Raw genomic sequence first — 23884 nt, forward strand, 5'->3', positions numbered from 1 at the left:
GTACAGCATGGTCATGCAGAGTATTCTGGCAGCTTTGATCTTGAGCTGTGCGGGGTCCTGGAAGTGGGTTCTCTCTCATTTCTTCTTCAACCCCAATTTTTATAATGAAACTTGAGTCCTGTCTATTTGTATGTTAACCAGTCCTGTTTATTTAAGTATTATGAAACAATTCTTTAACAAGTCCTAACACATTGCGAAACAGTTCTTTAACCACTCAGACCCCCCACCACTTTAGTTGATTCAAATCTTGCAAAATTAGTTATGCAACAGACAGAAACAATTAAAGACTCAGACAGAGACCACAGGGATAAACAATAGAGAGGTAGGGACCATAAAAGCAAAACAATAGAGAAGTATAAATTTCACAATCACAACTGTTGATAAGTGGTTTCTTTCCAGACAGAGTGTTATCAAAGAAAGTTTTCTTTAAACATTTTAAGATCTGTTTCTTTATCTGGTGATGGTGGGTGATTAGGACAGAAGTGCCTTCTTAACAGACCAACATTACATTGTTTTGGTGCAATTTAGATGAAACCTGAGGATGTCTCTCTCTGCAACTTATCTCATGGCTGCTGTTTTTACTGCAGAAAAAGGCTCCAACCTTACACTTCATGCTGCCCTATGAGAGAGTAAAAGGCAGGGCAGCTGCAGCCCTCCCTCAATTCCCTCTTATTACCCATGGCAGCAAGACAAAACCGTGGGAATCTCCAACCACTAGTTCTTAGCTCAGGCTAATCTTCAAAATCTTCTGCAAATCATCAGAACCACTTCTGATTTCTTGCTTCAGTTGCCAGGAACTGATCACCAGGTGTCTGGACTAAACGTCACTGGCCAGACTCTCTGTACAGAGCTTCTATAATGGTGGACTCAAAACCTGCGGGCTTCAAGCCCTTTCCATCCTGTCATGGACTAAGCCCTCGGAAGGATGAGCATAGTAAGTGTCTCTTCTGTCTGAGGGAATCGCACATTCCAAGCAGATGATTGGTCTATTTATCCTTCTCCACAAGGACTTACTGATCATGAGAAACCAGGCTGAAACGTCCCCTTTTGGAACAGATGAAGGTCTCATGAAAAAAACGGGTTGTTCGGCTTCTTTTTTCTTTATACATTTGACAGCACTTTATGTGTGGTCAGTTTCATTGATCCCCTTGCACAATCCGTTAGTATCCCCCGTTGTTCCTGTGAGTCTTTCACACAACAGGTGAGAATTAAAGATTTTTTAAAAATGGGAATATGTGATTAATACAAAAATCACAAAAATTGGCTGGAGGACTTACGGGCAGGGATACCACTTTTCACTCATTTTTAAAATGAACTGGATTTTATGTTGGTGGGGTTTTCACTTAATGCAGCACCATAGTGCAGGTGTTTGTTGGAGGTCCCCACCCAACAACTACCTCACCCACCCCAAAACCCTATCCACCCCTAAACCCTAAATCTTTTTCAGAGTCACTGCTTCCCAGGATAGGGTCTACCATCCTGTAAGTGTGGCCTACACATTTTTTCCCAGATGTACACCTTTACATTTAGCCATAGTAAAACACGTATTGTTTAAAGCAATTTGCAATGCTTTCACTTAGATATCCTGTACGTGTACCGCACTTATCCATATCTCTGTTACACAAAACAGGATTGTCCTCAGGACCTGAGTGCAAACTTCAGTGATATCTACAGAGCTACCATAGAAACCTCCCAATCATCAAAAGCGTTTGTTACCCTTGAAACCTCCAGATAACCTATGTTGTATTGTCACAGTCAAACTTAGTGCTAAACCTTCCCTGAAAATTCCCAGGAATGTAGGGAATGTGGTGATAGATTTCCTCATACTGTAGCACCTTTCCATTTGGTACAAATTACTATCTGAGTGACTAGTATCGTAAAGGGGGAGCGTTAATTAGAGCAATAATGAACCACACTTGATGAAAAAATAATTTTCCTACTTTCAATGCCACATTACCCAGAGCACCAATTATTGAAATTATTGAAAAAAAATATTACAATACTTTCCTGTTCTAGTGAGTTTTACAGGTAGCTTAACACAGAAAAGTGGTGTGATTGTTTCTCTTAATTTCTTCCACAAAACTCATTATATTGGAATTCAGTGTTCTTTCTCCATCTAATGCTGTATCATTGCACCTCTAGAGTGGCATCAAGAATTGTCCAACATTTGTCAGTGATAGAAAAATAGGTTTCTCTACAGCTTTACTACAAAGATGAACTTAAATAAACACTCCCTTCCCACCTCTTCCCCCCCCCCCCCCCGAAAATCAATTTTCTTTCACCCATCTTTCCCATAACAAACAGCAGACGTTATGTAAGCAGGAAGCACAGATATATTTTCAGTAATAGGATAATGACATTAGCGACTATGCATCCTGGGCAAGTCTCCATGAACTTGCTGCCTCTTATCATTCTAATGTTTCTCACAAGCATCTCACAATTGCTTAGATACCAAGGTGAACAGCATCTTTGCAATTCCTAAAATATAGAGGTTCGATACAGGAAGATTCTTGAGCGTATAGATTCCTTGTAGCATTCCCTGCTCTTGTTCAAACACATTCTGCTCAGCCAGTGTAAGGAGACACCTAATATTGCTTGGGCACAGCCTACCTTAGGTGCCATATTGATGTTGACAGTTGAGTGGATCAAGATTTTTCATTTAAGATTTTTTTTTTAATCAAAAAATGGCTTTTCAGTCAAAACAGACATTTTCTGATTTGGAATATCTGTTTTTGAGAAAAATTTTAGCTAAAAAAAAAAACCAACAACAATAACAAAATATTCTAGTTTTTTGGCAACTGGACCAGACAGGTGACACTTTTCAGTTAAACCAAAAATTTGTGTCTGACTAGCTGAAAGTTTTCAGTTTTTGGTTGCTGAAAACTAAACAATTTTCAGTGTGTGTTTTTATGATGAATACCTGAAACATTTTGTAGAAAAAATTCAACAACAATGAAAAATCTTTTGTTTTCTTCAACGTTTTTTTTGGAGGGGCGGAGAATGCCCTGACCAGCTCTAGTTCTCAGCCAGATAGTAGGTCACCACACAGTTTGGGGTGGGAGGAGTACATGAGGGGAGAAATCTCAGGCTCCTTCCCCCTTTCTCTAAACCATTTCACTAAGATTTTGAAACAGGAATACTCTGTGCCTGCCCCCTCATCCTCCCTGTCTCAGGGTTGGGATGGCCTTTTCTGGGAGTTAGACTTCACCGACCAGTGCCTAGTTAGTTGCTTCCCAGGTGATTGGTTTGAGGTGAGGGATCTGGTGATAGCTTCTTGGTCACCTGATCCTTGGATAAAAGGCCAAGAAGCAAGTCTGGTAGGAGAAAGGTCTTCTGTCTCTTCATATCTCTCTAAGGGGCAGTGAGAGGACTAGGTATATGCACATGATTATAGAAAGGGTCTACCACTTGACCCAGAGTTCAGAGGTCTTTCTACAACGCAGGAGTCTGTGAGACCTTTTTTGTCTTTTGTTGATGTTTCACGAACACCAGCAGTTGATCAATGTCTGAGTTATCACCCAGCAATGAGGGTTGCCTACTCTAATCTTAATTATCTAAGGCATTGAAGCTAATCCTCGTAGCAAACCTTTAATGAAAGGTGCTTTTTTAATTAATAATGAACATAATGATCCTTCCAGCTGCAAGTGCAAAATCAAATGGAATCAATACCCCACACTTAGCATGTCAGAAAAGGGCAAAACCTATTCTAACTGCAGGTTGAACTGTGCTGATCTGGTACTTAGAACAAAAGCCATTAATTGTCTTAAGTGACTCCATATAATGAAGTTTAGTAATTGGCTTTAATTTTAGTACAGCTTTAAAAGGCTAAACCTCATAAACCTATCTAAGGCCTCAGTCTAAGGTATAGTAAAGGTAATAGGCACATGAGATTTAACAAACACCATGTAGCCTATCTACATTTTTCCAAAACTTGTTGCAGTACTTAGTACAATTTCATCTAATTAGCCCACTGTGCAATGAAATAAACTGAGATAGTATTCCAGCTATAGCATAAGTGGGATTGCTTTGTGAGGGAGCAGGGAGTATTTAGCAAGTTGCAAATGTATCTGGCTCATGATGCGTGCTGTAGCTTTCCCTCCAGAGAGTTGGGTTTTCTCTTGCTGTACATACTGTGATGCTTTCTCTTACAAGAGAAATGAGCATGATGCATGTCTAAAAGGAAATAGAGAATGCAGATAAATTATAATATTCAGAAACCACACTACCAGCACAGTGCATCAAGGCTTCTCATTTTCGAGCACTGTGATATCAGAACTTACCCTACCTTTCTCGGACAGATGTGTACATGATTATAGAAGGGGACCACAACATGACTCAACAGTTAAGATGTCTTTCTGCAATACATGTTCTGGTCATGCATGCAAGCAGTTTCAGTCTGAGGAGTCTTGTAGTGCTGCAGAGTGAAGAAAGGAAATCCCCAGTCACAACCACACTGGAACACTTCTCCATGCAGTATTGCATTAAAGTACAACTAAGACGACAGAGAAGTCCTGGATATCTTAAAATGGTATAGATCTGAATAAGTGTTGACAGGGTCTTATATGAGTTTGCAAACAAAAAAATTAATTATAAAGGAGTTAAGGTTGAAAGTGTGTTGCAGTAGAGTCCAGCTAACAAGCAGAAACAATATTATACTTTACACAAATTCTCCACTTTAAAACCACCCCAACCATTAGACTGTCTGGAGAGGAACAGCTAATGGAATCAGTTCGGCATGGCCATATCACCCTTCATCGCTCATTCTCAGACCATCCAGCTTACACCACCTGCTCATTACTGTTATTGTTGTTTGTGTTACTAGCAGTCCCACCTGATATCAGAGCATTGTGCTAGACACATACAAAAACAGAGTAAGAGATAGCCCATGCCCTAAGGAGCTTACTATTGAAAGAGACAAAACAGATAAAGGGAGGGGAAAGATACAAAGGCACAGAAAGATGAAGTGACTTGCCCAAGGTCACACAGTAGGTCAGTGGCAGAGTTGGGAATGAAACCCAGGTTCAAAGTGCCGCCCAGCAGCTGTTATCTCCATCTAGGGTGATCAGATGTCCAGATTTTATAGGGACAGTCCCAATATTCAGGGCTTCGTCTTATATAGGTGCCTATTACCCCCCCCTACTCTCTGCCTTGATTTTTCACCCTTACTAGCTGGTCAATCTATCCCCATCTGCTCATTAATCCCCAGAAAATGACTTCTCTTGAGTTTGTTCTTGAAGATGAGAAAACCTCAAAATATGAGACGTCTGGATTTTTTAATGGGGGTGCAGTTTCAGTTGGTTGGTACAGGGTTTATTGCTGCCAGTACATTAGCCAATCTGAATGCTCAGACTGGCCCAGCCTTCCATTCAGTTTACAATTAGCAGTAGCTGTGCAATGAACTCAAGTCACCATTGTATTGTGAAGACCAGTGGTAATGTCCCTGCTTTTCTGCAGCATGGTGCCCATGCTACTCCAGATCTGCATCACAATAGCTGCTTTCATGCAGTATGAACTGATCTCTCTTTCCATATCTGTATACTCAAAATCCATAAACCACGGAACTCAAGATTCCTTTAAATACCCATTACCGTAAATAAAGGATTGAAAAATATTAAACTATTTTTAAAATGTTTTAAAAATACATGGAAGTATAGAAACCGTAACATGTTTGTTATTGCCAAGAGCCACATACTCTACTTGAGTTTTGGTATCCTGGGTTGGCCTTATGCATATTTGACACCAGAGAATAATTTGCTGGCTTCTTCACCTCCCCCAAAATAATGAAAGGGAAAAAATGTCAGTGGAGCAGTGAAAGGTGTCTGCTTCAAACCAGGATGTTTTCTTATTCAATTAGTCAGTATTCGTACAGGTCCAGAGTGCTTTGATGATGTAAAACTCTGTGTAGGTTGCCAGATATTATTCATGTGAAGCTAGAGACAGCTTTTATGCCACATTTTGCCTCATCGTTTTTCTCATCAGGGCCCTGATCCACAACCACTGAAGTCCACAGGAATCTTTTCCAGTAACTCCCGTGGCCCTTGGAACAGGCCTCAGATGTCTGAATCTGACTCTGATTCAGGCCTTTTGCTCTAGCATGATGGTAGGTGGCTGAACTAAGTAAGTGGGCATCTGGATTTTCCTGTGCACTGCACAGAGGTGCTAATTGTTTCTGGTAGAGCAAACGTGATCATTCACTCATTCCCAAGGCACTGATGTTTTCAAGTTTTGATTATTAATTTACACCAAGAGACCTTAGAGAAGGAAGCTACTTAGAATTTGCAAGAACTCAGTTACATTTGAAACGCACACTAGCTCTGTTCAACTTTTAGGTGTTTTTTTCTTCTTCTTTGGTAATTTCTTTAGAATATTTGCAGAAGTAAAAACTCTTAATAGCTTCCCAGGGAAAAGCCCTATTATGGGACTAGGGTTTTTCTTGATGCACCCCCTAATGGCTGGTTAACCTCAAATCTTCCTCCTTTATTTATATTTATGGGGAAGAGGGGCCATGATACTCATATGCACCAGCCAATCTGACCTGAGTACACTTGTCCCAAATGAGTTATGGCCCTCCTAAAGATTGTTAGGGGGAGGACAATTTGAAGGGGTAGACAGTAAATGGCTCACTTTAAACTCAAGAACTTGTGGCTTTCCTCACTCTGAGGCAGGAACTCTGAACATTGGTTTGTCTGAGTGGGGTCCTTGAACTTTCACCTACTCATGCCTTCATTCACCATTGTTCTACTCCCACCCTGTCTGTGAGCCCTATGGGTTATAACTTACTTTTGAGATTGCAGTTATGGAGGGACCAACAAGCTGCGTTAAGATTGAGATGCGGTTTAGACATACATTGGAGATTCAAACTCTGATATGTATGCAAAATACAATGTATCCTGAACAAACATTGCAGTTTGCTCTTTCAGGACAAAATAAATTTTCAGTGAATTTATGAGTAAAGCTGTTAATTAGCCTGAGTTAAAATTAATTTTAAAATGGGTCATTTAAGGTATCTAGCAGTCTGTGTTAGATCCTTTTCCCCCAAATGATTTTGAATAATAGAATATATTGCAGGCTGTAGTTATTCTATTATCTCCACAAACACACTAAAAATATTTCAGCCATCTACAAAAGCCTTTGGAAGCAATTGGGATTTAACAATAATTAAAGGGAATAGGCTCTTGAGGAAAATCAGGCAGTTGGCGCTGAATATAGAAAAGCTAAATCCCAGCTTCCATTAATGTTCAGGCAAAACTCCCATTGACTTCAAGGGGAGCACAGTCTGACCACATGTTTTCTCCTGTATTTAGTCTGATGGATATGGAAACATAGGTTTCACACTGGAAAACAATTTGCTTTAATAATAAAACATACAGGGGGATTAATACCTTGTGGCAGAATAATTGTCATGGGTTAGTAGTTGTATTACTCTTTCAACTGAAGAAAAAAGCAAAGTGACTGAAAATACGTAGGCCAGATAATCAGCTGATGTAAATCAGCATAGCTCCAATAAATCAGTGGAACTATGCCAGTTTGCATCAGCTGAGAATGTGGCCCACATATTCTGAAGAACCTGCAGGCTTGTAGCCCTTTTTGTTGCAGCAATGGTATTAGGGTATGTCTACACTGTCAGAGTTACAGCTCCGGCAGTTACAGCGCTGCTCAGAGAACGCTGAAGGGAAACCACTGTTGTGTGTTCACACTTTCAGCTGCCTTCACAATAGCATGTTCACACTTGCAGCGGTATTCAGAGCGGTGCACTCTGTGCAGCTATCCCACAGAGCATCTCTTCCTCTTCTGCCGCTAAGAGTTGTGGGAAGGCGGAGGGGATGGTGGGACATCCTGGGTCCTGTCCCAATGCCCAGTGATGCATTGCTTTGCATCTCAGCAACCCCTGTGCTTCCGTCGGCATTTGGAGCCATCTTTCAATGGTTTGTGTACTGCGTGCTATGCCTCTGGTCTGCAGGAATGGATCCCGCACTGTTGACCAATATGCTGCTTGCTCTCACTAACACGTTACGAGTGGCAGTGGAGTTATTCCTTAAACTACAAAGGCAAGAGGAGTTTGACATTGATCTTGCCACACGTAGTAGCTACGACACGAGATTGCTTATGTCATTCACAGAGGTGCTGACCACAGTGGAACGCCGCTTTTGGGCTCGGGAAACAAGCACTGAGTGGTGGGATCACATCATGATGCACGTCTGGGATGACGAGCAGTGCCTGCAGAACTTTCAGATGAGGAAAGTCACATTCATAGGACTGTGTGATGAGCTCGCCTCAGCTCTGCAGCGCAAGGACACGAGAATGAGAGCTGCCCTGTTGCTGGAGAAGCACGTGGAGATTGCACTGTGGAAGCTGGCGACTCCAGACTGCTACTGATCGGTCGCTAACCAGTTTGGAGTGGGAGAGTTGACCATTGGACTCGTGTTGACGGAAGTGTGCAGGGCCATTAATCGCATTCTGCTCCAAAAGACCATGACTCTGGGCAACATGCGTGATATTGTAGGTGGCTTTGCACAAATGGGCTTCCCTAACTGCGGAGGGGCAATATATGGCACGGATATTTCAATTCTGGCACCAGACCGCTTAGCCACCAAGCATATTTATTGGAAGGGGTATTTCTCAATGGTTCTCCAGGCGCTTGTGGATCACCGGGGGCGTTTCACGGACATTAACGCAGGCTGGTCCAGAAAGGTGCATGCCGCATGCATCTTTCGGAACACTGGCCTGTTCAGGAAGCTGCAAGCAGGGACTTTCTTCCCGGACCAGAAGATCACCGTAGGGGAAGTTGAAATACCCATTGTGATCCTGGAAGACCCTGCCTACCCCTTAATACCGTGGCTTCTGAAGGCATACACGGAGCATCTTAATAGCAGCAAGGAGCGGTTCAACAACAGGCTGAGCAAGTGCAGAATGACTGCTGAGTGTGCTTTTGGCCGTTTAAAGGCCCACTGGTGCTGCCTCTATGGGAGGCTGGACCTGGCCAATGACAATATTCCTATGCTTATAGCTGTGTGCTGTACGCTCCGTAATATTTGTGAAGGGAAGGGTGAAAGCTTCACTCAGGGCTGGACCACTGAGGCTCAGCATCTGGAGGCTGAATTTGAACAGCCAGAGACCAGGGCTATTAGAGGGGCACAGCACGGGACCATAAGGATCAGGGATGCCTTGAGGAAGCAATTTGAAGCTGAAAGCCACTAATATTTGTTGCTGTGCTCGGGAGTGCAGTGCTTGTAATGCTAGGAGGTGATTGTGATTGGGGCAGACGATGCACTATGAAGGTTGAAAAAAAATTGCCTGTTGCTTTGCAGGGCTCTCTTTGCTTTCAGTTAATGGAATAAAGATTGCTTTCGAACCAAAACAATTCTTTTATTAAAAAACAACAACCGGAGGGGAGAGAGAAACAAAAAAACACATCAAAACTGTGGGGGATGTGGGAAGGGAGGGTCCCAGGAGGAGGTGGGGTCCCAGGACGGTTAAAGATTTGTGTATGTCCAGGTATCATATGTAACCTGGTCCTTTGGAGTACATGCACTTCACCAGGGCTAAACTGCAGAGGGACGGGTGTTGAGAGCAGGGGGTACTGGGAGTCTGCAGGGCTGGACTGTGACGGGGGAGGAATAGAATGCAGCGGGTACAGACTGGAGCCAGGAGGTTGATAAGAGTGTGTTGGCGGTGTCTAGGGGGCACATGGGAAAGAGTTTTGTGACAGCAGTTGCAGGGGAGGGCAGACGCGGAGCTGCTTGGTTTGCAGTGCTCATAGCACCTGGAATGTGTCTGCTTGGCGCTCCATAACTTTTAAGAGCCGCTCCATGGTTTCATTCTGGCGCACTGTGTTTTCCTTTCAGTCCGTCTTCTCACTGTCCTCCCACTCCTTCAGTTCTTGTTTTTCGGCCATGGAGTACATCATGACATCATGCAGAAAGTCCTCTTTAGTTCTTCGTGGCTGCTTTCTAATTCTGCGCAGTCATTCAGCCAGTGATAACAAAGAGGGAGGCTGGGCTCCCAAGGTCATATGTGTGCAGCCAAAATGCAATGTTTTACAGAAGCAGTATTGTTTGCAACACAAAGACCACTGATTCAGTGATTTAAAACACAGCCACTATTCACATACCTGTCACTAACTGGCTGAACCCAGGCAAGCCACAAGACTCCCAAAATGGTGAGTAACCGCAGGGGAAGGGGAAATCAGTGTTCTAGGACCGTACTGTACACTGGGCACATGGCTGTTGGTGAGAGCCAGCACGGTGCGAGAGGGGCCTTATAATCATTACTGTCCCCACATTTTCCACAGGCTGTTCATTATGGAAGATACCTCGCTGCTGAGGGTGAGCAGGGAATCAAGGGATGGTCTTCTTGAAGACTGCAGCTCTTTCCCTGGTCCTTATGCTGCTTGCCTGTGTGCAGCAATGGTCCTTCCCACCCCCCCTCCCACCCCCCCAGTGATGGCAGAGTGGCACAGAAAAGTTACCCTTAATGGGGAAAGAAACAAAACAGCTCTGCCAAAGATCCTGCGGCAGCGGATTGCCCAGTATCTCCATGAGAGTTTCCTGTGAAGTGAGGGAGTCAATCAACACCCTGTTCCGTCACTCAGACTAGGCACGTGGTGGTAAGCGCATCATACAGACAGAAGCCTACTTTCTGCAACCCTCCTGCCCCCAACAACTCACATCAGAGATTCCCAAAATCAAAGCCACTTACCAGGGGCCTCCTCTCCTGTTTGCACTTCGCCAAGCTCCGACAGCTGTGACTGGCTAACCTCCTCCGGGGTATAGAAGAGCTCCTGGCTGCCTGCATCTCTGACCTCCGAGTCATGCTCTGCCCCTGGGTCTCCCTCTCCCTCCACATCCTCTTCCAAGATTTCCTCCTACTGGATCGGTTCACTCTCAACTGGCACCCAAGTATCCACAGTGGCCTTCTGTCCATAGGTATCATAATTCCTATGGCTGGAGCACAGCTGAGACTGCACAGCCTCCTCTCCCCAAATGCTGATGAGGTCCAGCAGCTCGGCATTGTGTCCCTTCTCTCTGTCCCCCTGTGCAGGGACTTGGGGCTACTTGCTCTGTATAAATGTGGATCCAATATCCCTTCTCTGAGATGCGCTGAGACCACTGCATGCGTCACCGAGCAAACAGGAAGGGGACTTTCAAAATTCCCAAGGCATTTCAGGGGTGGGGCTCACAGTTGCTCACCTGAGGGCAGGGCAGTAGAGTTCATACCGATGACCAGAGAGGCGAGAACTGGCGCTGTAGGACACCTCCCGGAGGCCAATCACAGCGCTGTAATCAACCACGGTGTCTACACAGGCACCGCAGCATTGTAGCCCCGGCGCAGAAATCTCTACACCTCTCGTCGGGGTGGTTTTTTTACAGCGCTGCAACTGCGCAGTTTCTGCGCACTAAGTAGCTTGGCAGCGTGTACCCCTCGGGAGTTACAGCGCAGAAAGCTGCTTTACTGCTCAGAAACTTGCCGGTGTAGACAGGGCCTAAGAGGAGGGAGCTGTTTTAGCAAGAAGCAGTTAAAGTTAACACAGTGGTATCCAGCAGTATGAGAGAGAGAACACGCAAAGAAGGAGAAACCAGGAGCATTGGCACAAAGATTGTATCACTAAAAATCCCCTCCACCGTAGAACGATTTCTGCTCACTTCTGATTATTAAAATATGAATCAGTATAGACTGTTTGTGATGAAGACAATGGCGAACTTTCCAAATGCCCTTTGGAGGAATTGGGAATATTCAAAAGGTGAAATTCTATACTCACTTGCACGAAGTTTGAGCAACTCTGCAGGACTTAGGGTAGATGTCCCTTCTCTCTGTCCCCCCTGTGCAGGGACTTGGGGCTATTTGCTCTGTATAAATATGGATCCAATATCCCTTCTCCCAGCTTCTGACAAGCACCATGCCAACAACAGTCCCCTTGACAGAGGGCCTATTTGGAGTCTGTGTCAAGGAGACTATAACTGTCTTGGGGTTCATTAAAAAACACACCAATGAATGAGAAAGGAATGAAACTTTAATAAAACAAACTGGACAGCATCTTTGGTGAACTGCTGCACACAGCTATGGGGTGTTCCCAGCCCCCTCCTCCAGAGCACATCTCCAAATTCCTATGTTCATAATACTGTTCCTTATGAGGGAGCATCTCTAAATCATAATTTTCTACAAACATCCATACAGAGCCCACTTCCCAAAGCACCACAGGTATGGTGCTTCCCCTGAGCAGGAGTTGCTCCTCTGCCCTACTCCATGGAGAGGCAATCCAGAGCTTAAGTAGACAGAGGAGTTTGCACAGTCCTTTACGTGGACAAATTTTCCTTGATATAACGTTCACTCAGTGTGGTTGATAATGATAAGACCTGAGTGACTGTGCTTAACTCATCTGCTCTCAAGACAGAAAATTCTCTGTTTGCAACAGTGCCCTCTCACAACTCAACAGAAAATGCTGCTTTAAGTGTTACGGACAGAATCAATATTCCGCCCAGACTCCAAATGGGCCCTATGTCAATGTCCCAGTTTCTAAAGCTCGAAGGCACCGTGGCTTTAGTATTTTGGTAAATCACTGAATCTCTGTCATTAAAACATTGGGAAATCAAAACCCACTTGGGTAATGTTCCTGATTTAATGACAAACTCTAACGTTCCATGCCCCGTTAGGTTACTCCTGTGCCCGGGAACTGAAGGGGAAGCACCTCAATAAAGTCTGCTGCAGTTCAACCACTGAAGTCATCATTGGCATTGTAGCAAAGTAATGACCGGCACACATGTACAGCAATATCCCAGCAGATGTTTTTTTGCAGGAATATATTCGCCTAAGAAGGGCAGTAGATTTAGTTGGCAGACTATAATTTTATCAGTGACACCATCAGGGTTCCACTTTGATTATGTCTCAAGCTTACATTTGCATGCCAGAATGAGGAATGTTTTCTTCAAAAGGAAGTGTGGATGGTTTGAACAGAGCAAAGCTTATTACAGTCTTTCCATTTCTCTTCCTTCTCAGCATAGCCTGGGGCTGGATTTAGCAGGCACTAATGTTTCATAGTTAGTTTGTATTTGAAAAGAAATCAGGTGTGATGGAAATCCTGAATATTGCATCTGTTCCTCAACTGGTGTAAATAAGGATAGCTCCATTTAAGACAGTGAAATCAGTGAAAGTAGGTGAATTTACACCAGCTAAGTTTTGGCTCACTATTGTTTCCAGTTTGTTTGAGGGATAAAACTAACACAGAACTAAAAAGGATGGGGTCTGGTTCTTGACTTCACTCTGCCAGTTTGATGCTAGTGTAAATTCAGTAGAATGAGAAATCACACATACACGCTCTTTAACAATTTCTAGTTTCTTCAGGAAAAATATGAGAAAAGATGCATGCAGAAACAACACAAAGCTTCTGCCTGGCAGAGTTTCAAGTTCTATGTGATTCTTTTCTGGTAGACAATTCTATTTCTTACTGAATATTGAAAATTAACCATGTGCCAGTGAGGATTAATATCATACCTTCATTATCTCCCCTCCATATTTCACTTTAAGTTTGTTTAGCTTCAGTAAGGGACATTCTTAAAGATACAGAAAAGAACTGAGTGAACCCACCGCCATTCCCCACGCCTTCAATCAGGGTTTTAAATGGCTGTTTTATAGTTAGATACAAGTCTGTTAGGTCTGTTCAGAAAACAAAACAATAAAGTGTACAGTGGTGGGCATGGCCTGGGCAATACCTCTGACCCCCCATCAAGTTTGACACTGTGTAGGTCATGGGCTGGATCACTTGGGGTGGTGCAGAGAGGTGCAGTGTCCTCCAGTGAGGACCACAACACCCTGGGATTGGAAGGATTTGTATGTAAAATCTGAAAGAAATTAATAGGGATCAAACCAACAGGATTCCATACAAGCTATTCCAGAGCCCTGTATAATTGAGTAGGGAATGATTTCATTGCTAGAGCTTTGGGTTGGTTTGCTGGTAACCATCCTATCCAATTCTAAAGCAGAGCTATAATTCTATATTAAATTCCGTAGGATGGTCCAAAAAAAAATAACCCACTATAGAAAATTGATTATTTTATCTCAAATTCTATAGGAATTCTCCATAAGAGACTGAGTGGGAGCAGCTGGTGATTCTACTGTTGGAGGGCTTCATAGAAGGCCAGTTAGCCTGTCAGAGCTGAATTAATTCTTCCATGGCTACACTGGCCATGACTCCTCCCCAACCAGCATGCCTGGTTTTGGGGGCTGGGCCCCTGGGGATTCCAGAATGAACTAGACTGGTAAAGCTAGTGGATTTTTTCCCCTAATCGGTCTGGCTGCCATCACTGTCGTATCTGAGCACCTCACAATCTTTAATATATTTGTCCCTCCCAGCACGCCTGTGAGGGAGGGAAGTGTTGTCACCCCCATTTTACAGATGAGGTGCTGAGGGACGGAGAGACTAAGGGCCAGATTTTTAAAGATGTTTAAATGCCTAAATATGCAGATAGGTGCTTAGTAGAATTTTCAGAAAATGGGAGTTAGCCACCTACATGCTTTTGAAAGTCCCATTTGGCACCTACCTGCATCTTTAGGTGCCTAACTACCTTGAAAAGTCTGTCCCATGTGGCTTATCCAAGGTCACAAGTCTGAAGTGGAGCAGGGAGTTGAACCCAGGTTCAGACTGATTCATGATTCCCCAGGATAGGTTGGGCCAATGAAAGGTACTGTATTGTCTGCCTTAACAACTCTGTTGGCATTTAGCTTTTCCAGAGCTTTAAAATGCAGTGGTGGCATTGTGCAGTGGGGAGTGGAAAAGGCCAAGTGAGTGTGTAAGTGATTTGTAACTCCTTGTGATGGATTCTGTTGTGAAAATGAACTCCTGTATGTAGAACATTGGGCTGCATCTTACGTGTGGGCAAACTAACAGAGACGTGCTTTATATGATTTTATTTTTAAGGTGAGCAAGTCATTTATTCAAAGTGGGGGTGGAGTTAGTGGGGAAGCCAAAAGGGAAAACCTGTCCTGCTGTTGTACTCATGATTTTCTCTCTTTCTCTTTCAGTGAGTATGTTTTTGAACACATTAACCCCCAAGTTCTATGTTGCCTTGACAGGCACTTCTTCATTAATTTCAGGTCTTATTTTGGTAAGTACTAGATACATTATTTTTATTTAACAAAGTTCTTGTTATCCACAGTGTGATCGACGCTGTCATGATTCTTAGGGGCAACATTTGGATCGGTCTTTTGTTCCTCTTTTATGTTTGTGCAGTCCAAGAAATTCTTAGTCTTTTTTTTTCCAAAACAAATGCTTCAGTGTCATTTCTTTTTAAGGAAAGAATAACTGCCAACGGCGCAGCACTTATGAGCAACCCTATAATAATTCAAAAATGAGTTTTAATGTCAAGGGTTGCCATAAACAAATATAACAAAAATAAAAGCCTCCCTTAGAGAGGGGAGAGAGATTCAGAGATTCTTGGTGTGTTCTTTTTAGACTGTTAAACCTGGTGATGGCTGTGGTAGAAGTATCTCAGTAGAAAAAGTGGGGGAATTGATACTGGTAATGAACCCAATTTCATTGTCGTGTTTCCAAGTGATAATTATTAAAACACAGAGAAACATATTTCTAAGTATATCTATATTAGGGCTGTCAAGCGATTAAAAAAATTAATCGCAATTAATTGCACTGTTAAACAATAATATAATACCAGTTATTTAAATATTTTTGGATATTTTCTACATTTTCAAATATATTGATTTCAATTACAACACAGAATACAAAATGTACACTGCTCACTTTATATTTATTTTTTATTACAAATATTTGCATGGTAAAAAACAAAAGAAATAGTATTTTTCAAAAAGAAAAGGAGTACTTGTAGCACCTTAGAGACTAACCAATTTATTTGAGCATAAGCTTTCGTGAGCTACAGCTCACTTCATCGGATGCATAAAAGTGGAAGAAAAGGAGTACTTGTGGCACCTTAGAGACTAACCAATTTATTTGAGCATAAGCTTTCGTGAGCTACAGCTCACTTCATCGGATGCATAAAAGTGGAACCACTTTTATGCATCCGATGAAGTGAGCTGTAGCTCACGAAAGCTTATGCTCAAATAAATTGGTTAGTCTCTAAGGTGCCACAAGTCCTCCTTTTCACGAATACAGACTAACACGGCTGCTACTCTGAAACCAGTATTTTTCAATTCACCTAATACAAGTACTGTAGTGCAATCTCTATCATGAAAGTTGAACTGACAAATGTAGAATTATGTTAAAAAAAACTGCATTCAAAAATAAAACAATGTAAAATATTAGAGCCTGCAAGTTCACTCAGTCCTACTTCTTGTTCAGCCAATCGCTTAGACAAACAAGTTTTTTTTACATTTACAGGAGATAATGCTGCATGCTTCTGGTTCACAATGTCACCCCAAAGTGAGAACAGGCATTCTCATGGCACTGTTGTAGCTGGCGTCGCAAGATATTTACATGCCAGATGCGCTAAAGATTCATATGTCCCTTCATTCTTCAACCACCATTCCAGGGGACACGCATCCGTGCTGATGATACATTCTGCTCAATAACAATCCAAAGCAGCTTTCTTTTTTGGTGGTTTGGGTTCTGTATTTCTGCATCAGAGTGTTGCTCTTTTCAGACTTCTGAGAGCATGGCCCACATCTCATGCCTCTCAGATTTTGGAAGGCACTTCAGATTCTTAAACGTTGGGTCGAGTGCTGTAGCTATCTTTAGAAATCTCACATTGGTACCTTCTTTGTGTTTTGTCAAATCTGCAGTGAAAGTGTTCTTAAAATGAACATGTGCTGAGTCATCATCCGAGACTGCTATAACATGAAATATATGGCAGAATGCGGGTAAAACAGAGCAGGGGATGTACAGTTCTCCCCCAAGGAGTTCAGTCACAAATTTAATTAATGCATTTTTTTTAATGAGCGTCACCAACATGGAAGCATGTCCTCTGGAATGGTGGCCGAAGCATGAAGGGGCATACAAATGTTTAGCATATCTGGCATGTAAATACCTTGCAATACGGGCAAATGCCTCTTCTCACTTTCTGGTGACACTGAGAACAAGAAGAGGGCAGCATTATCTCCTGTAAACGTAAACAAACTTGTTTGTCTTAGCGATTGGCTGAACAAGAAGTAGGACTGAGTGGACTTGTAGGCTCTGAAGTTTTACATTGTTTTGTTTTTGAGTGCAGTTATGTAACAAAAAAATTTCTACATTTGTAAGTTGCACTTTCACGACAAAGAGATTGCATTACAGTACTTGTATGAGGTGAATTGAAAAATACTATTTCTTTGTTTATAATTTTTACAGTGCAAATATTTATAATAAAAATACTATGCACTTTGATTTCAGTTACAACACAGAATACAATATATATGAAAATATAGAAAAATATCCATAATATTTAATACATTTCAATTGGTATTCTATTGTTTAACAGTGCGATTAAAACTGCTATTAATCACGATTAATTTTTTTGAGTTAATCAAAAATATGTGAATTAATGGCGATTAATTGACAGCACTAATATATATTGGATCTTGATAATGTCCTTTTAAAATATACAGGCTCTTTTAAACCTCTCAGACCCTGGTCCTGCAAACATATATGCTGGGGTCAACCTTAACACCAGCATAAGGCTACGTTTCCAAACCAGTGCATCTGTTCACAAGAACTCAACCTTATTGGCCACATTCATGGAACGAAAATGCGAAGAAGTGTTGAATCCTCAGGGTGTACAGTATCATAGTTATTATTATGCTGGTTTTCAACCTTGATACTGGGAGCTAGTTTGCTACTTAAACAAGCAAGGTTTGTCTTATACTTTTATTGCTGCTCAGTCATTGTCCAGTCCTTTGTTTAAAAATATATCACACATTTATTAACTTGCTGATTACCACAGATATGATCTCTCCATTTGTAGAGTGCTTACAGGAATGCTCTGCATTACAGCAATAACCTGAAACAGACATTATGACCCCATGCCCCTCCTCACCCCGTGTTGCTTGGTGATACAGTAAAATAACAGTGCAAAAATACTGTTATCTGAGCTGATATAATGCCATATAATCATAAGTCAGTTTGGATTCAAAGCTGAATTTTACAGTTTCAGTCCATCTATAGAAGAAATGTGATTCTACATGTGTACCCAGTACTTCCATCATCTCATCCTTTTTCTTCCCCAGACTGTCACAGCCTGGTACATGGGGAACCAGCAGATCTCACGTAAAACATCAGGTGTGCTGCAGCTGTTCAGAGAGCTGCCTTGCTTCAGTGTTTACAAGCCACTGAAGACAATTACTTAATGACTGCACCTTGGGCATTCTTCAGAACTGCTTGAGCTGAGCCCCAAAGCAGAGCACAGCTCCTCAGAGAAATCACTTCAGAATTTGAATGGAGAGGTTCAGAGGTCACATTCAGATCAGGTGTTAGCTAGTGCAGCTCCTTTGAAGAGAATACATTCAAGGGAAGGTGCTGTGCATTAAATTCAATACACTTGGAGGGTATATTATTAACCGCCACTAACCAGCAGGGCTAGGAAGGACGGGAGAAATATAGTGGCTCCACTGGCATAGCTCTATGCTTGGTGATGGGGAAAGGGGAGTGAAGGCAGTCAGAAGAAGTAGCAGGAGGGAGAGGCTGTCCCTTTGGAAAACTCTGATGGAACTTAATAGGAAGGAAACCAACAGAGTTCTATAGAAATTGCTTCTCAATCAATCCAACTTAGTAGAGTGGGATCTTATATGTAGGTTTGCCTAGCCATCCTGTAGAATTCTAGAGCAAGACTGTATTCAGTTCTATAGGATGGATGAAAAACTATAGAAGGGTTCTCATTTTTTTGTTACATTTTCTGTGACTTTTCTAAAATGGGTGACTCAAAGGAGACTTGCAAGAAGGAAGTGGGTCTCTACCTGGGGGATATCTGTCTGACTTGTGTGAAATGTAGGGGAGTGATGAATGGGAGGCAGCAAGAAGCATTCAGGTCCATGATTTGGGGATTTAAAAATGTAGCATTAGAAAGAACCAGAGGGATGGAGGTCTCTAAGTCAGGTAGTGCTGGAGCATAGGCAGCAATGAAAGGTGGTGGGTGGGAAGCCTATTTATCCATGACTCACCAAGAGATATTGTAACTAGTTACAGCAGAATCAGAGTTTCTGGCATGGGGGCAGAGCATTCCCATTGGCATTCCCACCCATGGAAACTGTGCAAGAGGAGATCAGACTGGGTGAGCTAAATGTTATATCTACTTTGAGAAAGACTCACTCCAATAACGAGATCTCTCTATATGTCCAGCCCACAATGAACAAGTTGGAGGAAATAGAGAAGAGGGAGGAGGAGAGGTATAAGAAAGATGGAGAGCAGAGGTGTACCCTTAATACTGCCTTTAATTGTCTGGTGATTAGGTACCACAGCTGTGCATGCATGAGAGACACCCGAGATAAGTAAATTGATTAAACAGGTAAAAGCCAGGGAGTCAACATTATAGACAAGCTCTGACTGGGATGAGCGGGACATGTGGTCAATGAACTGGGTGGTGGGAAGGGAATTCAGCAGAGGAAAGCTATGGTAAAAGTGATCTGTGGTCAATCACGACAGCTGTGGGAAGTTGTTGTGAGGTAGTACTGGGAGATCACTGGTCCATTTAGCCTGGTAACTTCACCTTTGCTCACTAATCTGCCATTTCTGACAATAGGCCCAGCAATATGGTAAACTATCTAACCTATCACCAAGCATAATATAGAATATTGCACAGTAGGTGCAATTCCAGAACACTTAGTATTAAAAATGAAAATCTTCAAATGCAGATTAAATGAAAATCTTTTCTAAAACAAATATTCTCTTATATCTAAATTACTGGGATTTTTGTCTCACTAGCTGTGCTTATATTCTTTGGAATTTTCCACCATATGGTCTGCTTTGGCAAATTTCGTCCCACTGTGAATTGGCTGTAATTACTAAACAGAAGGAGAAATCACAGCTATTGCAGAATTTTAGAAGAAGAGTGGCAAGTGATGGTATAGAAGACACTTCACTCATCTCGTGTTTGTGTCATTTCCAATGTATAACAATGACTCCTGGTGGTGATCAGCTTTGGAGAATAGAGTGTTATATGCTAATCTCAGGTTGCTCATCTGTAACGTGGTACTTTCCCCTGTCAGTTTGCCTCTCTTTTCCTCTTACTCCTTGGGTGGAATTCTGGCCCCCCTGAAGTCAAAGTGTGTTTTGGCAGTGACTTCAGTGGAGCCAGGATTTCACCACTTCTTTCCAATCTGCATAGCTCAGGAAAGTACAGAAGACGTCTTTATTTCTGTTACAACCAGCCTCGCCAACTCGCCAACCTCACCTTACATAATTTAAAATGAACAACTCGGGTGTTCCATCCCTGCTTCTCTCCCTTACAAGTCATTCACGGGATAAAATCAGGGCCTAAATAAAGCCCCTCACTGCACCACACATACAGGCATGTCAGGGAACTTTGTTTCAACCCAGCTGTCCCCAGCTTGGTTCTAATTTGTATTGTAGCAGACATCATTTAAGAAAGAGAAAATTTCTGAAAAGATACTTTGTTTTTCTGATTCAGTCTCAGGCTGCAGACTGGACTCCCATACATCCTGAGCAAAGCACTGGAACACCAAGATCTGCTGGTTCAATGAAGCAGACTTATGTATTTTCAAAGGTGCTGTGCACCTAACGTTCTCACTGATTTCAGTGGGAACTGGGGTTACTAGGCACCTTTGAAAATAAACCCACTAGCTGCTACAAATGGGGGAGTAATGTTTTGAAAAACACATAAATGCCTTAGGAACCTCAGTCCCATTTTCAAGTGACTTAGGCATTTAGGAACCTAAGTCTCATTGAAAGTCATTGGGGCCAGGATGGTATTTATGCAATGTATACAGTACTTAATTTGTGCCAGGGCTAAGCCCCGGCATCTCTACACTTGATAGTTCATAGCCCTGGTGTCTCTGGGCTTGCCATGTCAGTTATGAAAGTAAAAAAATTGCCTAGAATCCAGAATTCACAAAAATCAGGATGCATTTATGTTCTTAGCTGTCTGCAACCAACTGCCCAGCTTGACAAATGCTTGTGAACCGGGTTCTATGTGTTTGCACAGCCTCGTCTCCTCTCCTCTCCTCCACAGGTTCCTTTTCTCCCCTGTTCTTCCCTTTTGATTTCTTCAAGGGGAGCAGTTTCTGGGACTTGGAGTTGTCAGAAAGCACTGTGAAGTAACTCCTTTCAGCAGTCTCCATGTAATAATGTCCTCCCACCTAGGAAGTGCGACCTCGAGCTGGGTGAATAATGGATTTTTCAGTTCTCTGGCTTTGTGCGCTGTGGGATGTAGAAACACATATTCATTGATCTCCTGTTTTATGTAAATTGCCAGCCCGAATTTTGGGTGGTAATTGTTGGCTATGAGTTTATAGCCATTGATGTTGTGAGTAAGGACACTCACCTAGGATGTAGGAGACTGAAGTTCAAATCACTCTTCCAAGGACTTTAATTATTTGTACAAAGTGGAACAGCCCCAGTGAGGAGACCAAATATCCTGTAGCCCAGTGGCTTGGACACTTTCCTGCAGTATAGAAGATCCAACTTCAAATCCCTTTTCCACTTCAGGCAGAGGGAGGAACTGAATCTGGATTTCCTACATCTTAGGTGAGTGCCCCACCCACTGGGCTAATGCTGGTAAGTGAAGTGGGTGGGGCACCACCACCTCTTTTTCCTCTGTCCATTTTGTGACTATAGTCCTCCTTTCCAGTTCCAAACAAAATGTTTCATTTCAACATTGCCGAAAACTTTTGAGTTTTTTTTGATTCAGTGGAAACTACATGATGAACTTGATACAAATCCCCAAATAGTTTCGGTCGACCCAAATCTGCATTTTTTCGGGAATAAACTATTAGTCTGAAAAAATTCTCCCATCGCTCTGGTGCCAACTTTCCCATATTGTAGTGGGGTCCTCAAAGTTCTTTAGCTACTAGGCTTGGAATTATGGGACATCTCTATCACTCAATTCAGGAGAAGATGGTGGAAGATGATGACCTACCTGCAGTCCACCCTGTTAAGTGGGAAACCATGGCTAACATAATAAAACTGGTGACCAAACATGGACAATCGACCTCCTGGTCCAAAGAGCAACAAAATAAGCCTACCTTTTCAGGTCCAATATAAAAGGCAAATTGGACCTGGGGTAAAGATCTGCCAGTTGAACGGTGAAGGCCTCTTACTGTCCAAGTCTGACTACCTGGAGAAAATGCTGAAGACAGCTAACATCAATGTCCTCACCCTCCTGGAGACCCATGTTGCAAACAAAGCAAAAGCCTGTTGCTACAAAATCAATGGCTATCAACTCATAGCCAGCAATTACCATGAAAAATATGGGGTGGCAGTTTACATAAAGCAGGAGATCAATGAATATGTGGCTCTACCTCCACAAAGAAACAATTACGATATCCTTGCACATCAGCAGGCTAATTATCGTTCATGTATATAAACCATCTGGTGCACAGTGGCCTCAACCAGCTCTGCAAAATGCATAGGACCCTGCTGTATTTGTGAACAACTGTAATAGTCACCAATCATAATGGGCCTATGCAGCAAACAATATTGCAGGTGAAGAAGTGATACACTGGGTGCTGGCAAATTATATGCTTCTCCTTTTTGATACAAAACCATGCATCATTTTCCATTCTGTAAGATGGTGCAGAGGATACTGCCCTGACCTGACGTTCATCTGTAAAGATGATACATTCACCCCGATACTCCATTGTGGATCATCGTCAATGACTTCCCGAACAGCCAGAACAGACCAGTACTGACCCCAAATCCCAGTTCTCTATTCAAAATTGGCACCATGCTGGAACTTCACAACAGCAGACTGGGCCACTTTCAGTATGACTATAGACAGTACAATCTCCTGCATTTTCCCAATGTCAAACACTTTGACTATTTTATTGTGCTCCTTATTTCTGATGTAAAGAAGAAAATCCCCTGTGGACACAGGTCATTGAACGCTCCTTGCTGGACTGCAGAGAGCCAAGAGCTCCTCCACAAATATGATCAGTGTGGAGACCCAGAAACTGGAATCATTGGATGCACCAAGGCAGAAATGGTGACTTCAGTGTGTAGAAGGTCTAAACTTCACACACTCGAGCAGACACGCCTGAAATCTGCTTGAGACACTGGGGGGCTGAAAATCCCACACAGGCCACTAAGCTGCAGGTGAAACCAACGCCATTTCTGCTAAACTTTTGTGGACATCAAAACAACCAGTGGACAAACTGTATCTCAGATAAGTCCAGCATCAGCCTTGGCAGGTGATGTCCAAATGTGCTCCATTGTCCCAATGGACGTTGACGCAGTCATTGCAGCCACGAAATTGGGAAAAGCAGCAGAAAAAGATGGTATCTCTGCTGAGTTCCTACATAACCTCGGTCCACTCGCATGGAAATGGAGGATGCAGCTTTTCACCAACATTCTGGAGACAAGAGAAATCCCCCCCCGCATGGAGAGAGGTCAAGGTCATTGCATTCATAAAGCCTGGAGAACCTGAAGATCACTCCTCTAGTTATAGGCCAATTTCCCTTTTGAGCACCACCTGCAAGGTGATGGAGTGTGTGGTTCTGAACCGATTCAGGCCCACTGTGGATGCCAGCTTACTCAAGAAGCAAGCTGATTTTCGATCACACTTGCTGCAACCAGTCCTGGCCCACACTACAAACGTGGAGACTGGATTCCAAGGAAAACTCAAGACCCAGTACTGCTTTCATAGATCTGTCAGAGGCATGTGACAGAGCCTGGAAGGGATGGTCTGCTACTGAAACTGACCAAAGTGATTCCCTATGTGCAGAATCTCAGGTTGCTGTACACCATGCTTAGTGGCTGAAGGATGCATGTATACCTTGC

The 23884-nt window shown here is 42.8% G+C and overlaps 1 protein-coding gene across 4 annotated transcripts in view; it reads left to right on the forward strand.

The window, feature by feature from the left end:
- ST7 (suppression of tumorigenicity 7) overlaps positions 1 to 23884 on the forward strand; it is a 225826-nt gene that overhangs the window by 107899 nt on the left and 94043 nt on the right. For all 4 annotated transcript variants that reach the window (XM_074952094.1, XM_074952075.1, XM_074952087.1 and 1 more), the window contains exon 2: positions 15016 to 15098. In XM_074952094.1, coding sequence (XP_074808195.1) covers positions 15016 to 15098 — 83 coding nt within the window. The remainder of the gene's footprint in view (positions 1 to 15015; positions 15099 to 23884) is intronic.

The sequence above is a fragment of the Natator depressus genome, chromosome 1 (assembly GCF_965152275.1).
Source record: "Natator depressus isolate rNatDep1 chromosome 1, rNatDep2.hap1, whole genome shotgun sequence".
NCBI lineage: Eukaryota > Metazoa > Chordata > Testudines > Cheloniidae > Natator > Natator depressus.